Source organism: Haemaphysalis longicornis, unplaced genomic scaffold (genome assembly GCF_048455015.1).
Source record: "Haemaphysalis longicornis isolate Haplotype H1 unplaced genomic scaffold, Haemaphysalis longicornis Haplotype H1 scaffold_3, whole genome shotgun sequence".
In the NCBI taxonomy this organism is placed as follows: Eukaryota; Metazoa; Arthropoda; class Arachnida; order Ixodida; family Ixodidae; genus Haemaphysalis; species Haemaphysalis longicornis.
Genome location: NW_027526335.1, coordinates 114212041 through 114213774, shown reverse-complemented (window position 1 = coordinate 114213774; position 1734 = coordinate 114212041). Strand labels below are relative to the sequence as shown.

Here is a 1734-nt window from a genome sequence, read left to right as displayed (position 1 = left end):
TCAAACCAGAAGTGCTTCATACCACGATGCCCTCTGCTTGACTCCGCACTATTTGCAAATAAACGCGCCTACCGGCTAGTACTGAAGGCAATGGCGTTGGGGCTGGCCGCGCTGCTGACACTATTTTCACCGGAACGCGTGAGTTTGTCAAGGGAAGATTTTGTTAAAGCGTGCGGCGATATTTTTGTGTAATTTACTTCTGACACTGAAAACCAGCACGAATAAGTCTTTTTCAAGCCTTAGGCAGCCGATGCCATGGTGCAGCAGTCCAGTGAACTTTCTTAAATCCTTTCACGCAGCTTCGGGCAAAATGAAGTTATTATGATCATCATCCATCGCATTGTGATACATAGTTGCTCGTTCGCTAGTTCGTTCCACGATCGCCAACGAACAAGTCGCAGAGAATCAGCCGCCACCAGCAGATTCGGAAGAAGGAAGAACTGCAAGAAAAAGACAACAGACTTCATAACTGTGGCGCGGAAGGCGGAATGAACCCGGCCAAGGCTTCTGGCGGCGCCGTTCCCAAGGCGGCGTCGCATTCCTCTGCGGTCAGCCGAGCAACCAACTCCAGTTTCCTAGCCCATTTACTGGCTCTCCAGGCGGCCGAGTTAAGCAGCGCGGGGTTATTCCAAAATGCCGCGACACTTTTGACGCGCGCCATTGAGTTGGAACCGCACGAAGCCCGGTATTTCACCAACCGCGCAATCTGCCACCTGGCCCTGAATATGCACCACGAGGCAGACCAAGACGCGAGCGCGGCCATGTCGTTGGAGCCGACGACTGCTAAACCGCATTTCTTGCGGGGCCGCGCAAAACTGGGCCTCAAGAGCTACAGCGAAGCCGCGGCATGCTTCGAGCAGGTTCTGCGCATGAACCCGTCCTCGGAGGAGGCACGCGCGGAGCTCCGAGGCGTCCGCCTGTTGGAGATATGCAACGCAGGCGCCACCCTCGAGCAGGCCGAAACGCTCCTCAAGAACAGCGGTGGTGACACGCAGGGTGCATCGTACGCCCTGAGCCGCTCTCGCAATGCAGACAGGACGCTCCAAACTGTAAGCGATACCTGCAGTTCTGCCGGCCCCCGTTACGTCGTGGTGCGCAACATCACGCACGAGGTAACGAGGGACATGCTGATGCGCATATTTTTCAAGTATGGCATGGTTATCAACATCGACAGCAGTACGAAGCTATGCTGGCGGTGGTCGAGTTCAGGAAACCAGTGGCCGCCGACAACGGGAGAACGGGCGTACAGGAGATGCTGTGTGGAAAGCGCCTGCACGTCGAGCTGGTGAACACGCCGTCGGCGTATGAGGAAGACACCGCCAGCCCCTTGCCTGCCATGACAGGTCAAGGCAACCGAGCTGGCGCCGCTGCTGCGCCCGCCGGCGCCACGGCGCCGCGCGGGCCAGTAGGACGCAGGGAGTGCCGCTATCGGCGAGGTACCGGATGCAGGAAAGGGGACCAGTGCGGCTTTATACACATCCGAGACCACAAGGGCATGGACCGATGAGCTGCGAAGATTCTTTCATGGGTGCCGTGCGCGAACGTAAGCCTATACTTCTCGTCACCAAGGGCTTCGATTTATTTGTTTGTCAGGGTATTGACAGTTGAACTGCAAAGATTAATGGTAGCATCTTACAGGTGTGCCGTGAGTGAAAGGACTCGTTATTCTTCTCACTTATGACTGTAAATAAAGTTTGTTTACCGAAACCTCTATGGGCCATTTAAGCAGACATC

General features: G+C 55.7%; 1 protein-coding gene across 1 annotated transcript; it reads left to right on the top strand.

The window, feature by feature from the left end:
- The first annotated feature begins 488 nt into the window (after nt 1–488).
- Nucleotides 489–1507, top strand: LOC144175391 (uncharacterized). Its single transcript, XM_077704471.1, has 2 exons — nt 489–1112; nt 1175–1507. Exons 1-2 carry the CDS (start codon nt 489–491, stop codon nt 1505–1507), a joined length of 957 nt encoding a protein of 318 aa, XP_077560597.1.
- The last annotated feature ends 227 nt before the right edge of the window (nt 1508–1734 follow it).